The 3,601-nt window shown below is 51.1% G+C and overlaps 1 protein-coding gene across 1 annotated transcript in view; it reads right to left on the bottom strand.

The window, feature by feature from the left end:
- Gmps (guanine monophosphate synthase) overlaps positions 1-1,341 on the bottom strand; it is a 43,026-nt gene extending 41,685 nt beyond the window's left edge. Inside the window, exon 1 of the mRNA XM_005344060.2 lies at positions 1,115-1,341. Within this exon, the coding sequence (XP_005344117.1) occupies positions 1,115-1,141 (27 nt within the window). The 5' untranslated portion in view covers positions 1,142-1,341. The remainder of the gene's footprint in view (positions 1-1,114) is intronic.
- Between the last annotated feature and the right edge of the window lie 2,260 nt (positions 1,342-3,601).

Raw genomic sequence — 3,601 nt, 5'->3', positions numbered from 1 at the left:
AAAGAAAGAAAGAAAGAAAGAAAGAAAGAAAACAAATGTGCCGTATACATATACATAAGTATATGATGAGATTAACTCTTCAGAGCATGACAGGTGCTACCTCACGACGTTTCTTCATTTGTTCAAGGCAGGTTGTGAATGGTTATTAAGTATTAAACAACCATTCACAAAGTTGTGACACTCAAGCTCCATCTTTGGAACAGTACTGAAATTATGCTTGATCCCCACTCCAAAGTTTGGAATTTCATACACCCTAAGGGAAATGCAACCAGTGTCCTAAAGCTAGGCCACAACAACGCAGAGGGTGATGTACACCAAGCTAAAGTAAATGGTATTTCAATAGTGCAGTTTCCCGCTGACAAAACTGGCTTTGTGAACGTCATAAATATCTCCAGGCCAAAGACGACTTTAAGTAGGAAGGGAAAGGGGGCCCACGAGGTTGGGCGAGAAAGGGTCTAATAAGGGTGGGAGTTGGAGGCGACAAGAAATGCATCAACGTCCCAAAGCTCCCGCGTTTTGGCTCACGCAGTCAACTTTTCCAGCACCAAGGGAGACCTCGGCTGGCAGGAAGAGACCCCAGAAGCGGTAAAACGGGCCACCTAAAACTAGTACGTGAATCACGAGGCAGGGTGCGCAGGAACGGCCACACGGCCTCTCCCTCCGGGATGGCGGGAGAACCGGACGGCGGCAGAGCACACCTGGGACCAGGAACTGAGGCTGCGGTCGGCGGGGCTCGCTAGGGCCCCACGGCAGCGGGAAACACAGAGGCCCTCACCCTAGCGGGTTAGAAGACCACAGGCCCAGCCCAGCGCGACAGCCGCACACGAGGCCCCGATCCTGCCCTGCGGCTGAAGGGCCTCGGCGTCCACAAGAAGCGGAGCCCAAGGCCAGGTCGCCACTGAGCTGGAACTCGACGCCCACGGCCGCGGGGACCGCTTCCGCCGCTGGGATCTCTACACTGGCAAAGTCAACGAGGCGCCTCCGATATCGGGAAGCCGCTCAGGCCGGGCTGCGACACGGCGAGTGCCGCTGCCCCGGGCCGAGAAGCGCGGACGGTCCCCCAGGTCTCGCTCACGCTGCAGGAGGGCGGCAGGGACCCCAAGCACTGACTGACCTTGGAATCTCCGTTGCACAGGGCCATCGGGGCAGTTGTGGAGGGAGGGCGCCGGAAAAATCCGCGCCGCGGACGGAGACCGCTGGAGAGGCCTGGGCACGAGCAGCACAGCCACGGGACCAGCTAACCGCGGTAAGCGTGCAGCACAGCAGCAGCCCCGAACGCGACGCGGTTCCGTAGCTCAGTCAGTAGCGAGCTCTGCTCCCGCCTCCAGCTTCCGTCGGGCCGCCACCAACCGGCCCGCCCTCGGAGGCTGGGTCACGCAAGCCCCGCCCTCGCCGTCGCCTAGGGAACGGAGCCGCCAGCCTACCAGAATGGAAAGGATTCGCCGCGCGGAGGCGGCCTGGGTCGCCCTAATGCTAGGAGGAGTCCACGGCGTTGAGTGGTTGGGCTTTGTCACCAAGGCCGCCACAAGAAAAACCCCAGTCGGGAGGCACCTTGCGCTGGAGGGGCAGCTGAAGCCGGTGGCACAGGGTAACAGGCCTCCGCGGGTCTCTTGGGTAGCCGGGACCCAATTGCAGGACATAGGAGAGGCAAAGGGTTAGGTTCATCAGAAGATCTGCAGCGCCTGCAGAATTTTCAGAAAGAAAGGAGTTTGAGAGCAGCACTGATTGGCAGCAGCTGGCCCTGGAGCTCAGCATAGCAAACGGTGCTTTCATTAGGATTGTTTTCAGGGAAGGAACTGTAGTTCCCCAGCTAGCCCTTTGGCACCCATCAGGGCTAGTATTACTTTGAAGTGGTTATCTGAAAGCTTCAATCAGGGTTGAGGGAAAACACTAACAGAACCTGTAGCAAATTGTCCTGACTCACTCCTGAATATCAACACCAGGAAAGCTGAGTGAGAAGAGAATCAAGTTTGTGCCCTCCTCGCAACCCCACCTTGTCAAAAAAAAAAAAAAAAAAAAAAAAAAAAAAAAACCCTTGGAATGATCACTTCTTGTAAATGTAAATCCTTTCAACAACTATTTTTTTTTTTTTTTTTTGGTTTTTCGAGACAGGGTTTCTCTAGCTTTGGAGCCTGTCCTGGAACTAGCTCTTGTACACCAGGCTGGTCTTGAACTCACAAAGATCCGCTGTCTCTGCCTCCCGAGTGCTGGGATTAAAGGCGTGAGCCACCATCGCCCGGCTTACTATCCATTTATTATAGAACACTAACACTAACACTGCCCATGCTCTGCTGTCAGGCTCTAGCTCAGGTACTGGGAAGTGACACTGAACAGTTTGGGACCAGAATTTACTATAACAGTGTCCTGAGAATAGTGAAGGAGTGTTCTTGTCACATCTTTGTTTTGTTTTTCGAGACAGGGTTTCTCTGTGTAACAGCCCTGGCTGTCCTGGAACTAGCTCTTGTAGACCAGGCTGGCCTTGAACTCACAGAGATTAGCCTGGCTCTGCCTCCTGAGTGCTGGGATTAGAGGCATGCACCACCACTGCCAGACATTTTGTCACATATTTTACAAACCAGAAAACTAAGACACAGTAAAATAATTTGCCACTCAAGTAGCCCTGTTTCACTTACCTTTTTGTTTAGTTTTGTTTTTGTTTGGAAAAAAAATGGAACAGTTGAATTTTCCAATGCCTTGATACTGGATTTTCTTGGTTGGTCTGTATGAACAATCCAGAGTGTAGTTAACAATAGAAGAGTTTCAACTTGTGTAAATACCCACCCACCACCACCACAATCCCCAGGCAATATAGCAGAACAATGTGATAGCTGGTGTTAAGGACTGGCTACATACCATCTCAACCTCAAGTCTCTGGAAGCTGCAAGACACATTTCAATAATGGATTCATGCTGTCGCCAGGGAGAGGCTCAGTTTGTTGTTGTGTTTTTATTTTTCTTTTTGTTTTGTTTTTTGTTTTATTATGTTTTTGAGACAGGGTTTCTCTGTGTAACTTTGGAGCCTGTCCTGGAACTCATTCTGTAGACCAAGCTGTCCTATTCCTGGCAGTCCTGGAACTCACTGACTCAATTTTTAACAATAAACTGTAGATTTCTCATAGAGCCTACCTTGTTGAAGAAATTATTTTCTATTTACTAGCTTGCCTGGTTGTTGTTTTTCAAGAGTGGATGGCAGCCAGCCCCTACTTTTGATCCCAGCATTCAGGAGGCTGAGTTAGACACACAAAGTTCTAGGCCACCCTGGTCTACAGAGTGAGTTCCAAGACAGGCAGGGCTTTACAGGGAAACCCTGTCTTGGGGAGAGAAAGAAAGAGAAGGGTGGATGATGTTTGGCTGGGGAGATGACCAGCAGGTAAGAACTACCCAAACCTAAGATCCCAAGTTCAAGTCCTAGCATCCACATAAAATCCAGGTGTGGCCACATTCACCTAGAAACCCAGAAATTCAGAGGACAGAGATAAGAGAATCACATGGGCTTGCTGGCCACCAGCCTAGCCCCAGGCTCAGTGAGAGAACTTGTCTCAAGAGGCGAAGGTGGATATTGATAGAGAAGAACACCCAACATCCTCCCATGGCCTTTGTAC

This window comes from Microtus ochrogaster, chromosome 1 (genome assembly GCF_000317375.1).
Source record: "Microtus ochrogaster isolate Prairie Vole_2 chromosome 1, MicOch1.0, whole genome shotgun sequence".
Classification (NCBI taxonomy): domain Eukaryota; kingdom Metazoa; phylum Chordata; class Mammalia; order Rodentia; family Cricetidae; genus Microtus; species Microtus ochrogaster.
The sequence above is the reverse complement of the archived record's forward strand: the minus strand, read 5'-3'. Positions and strand labels throughout refer to the sequence as shown.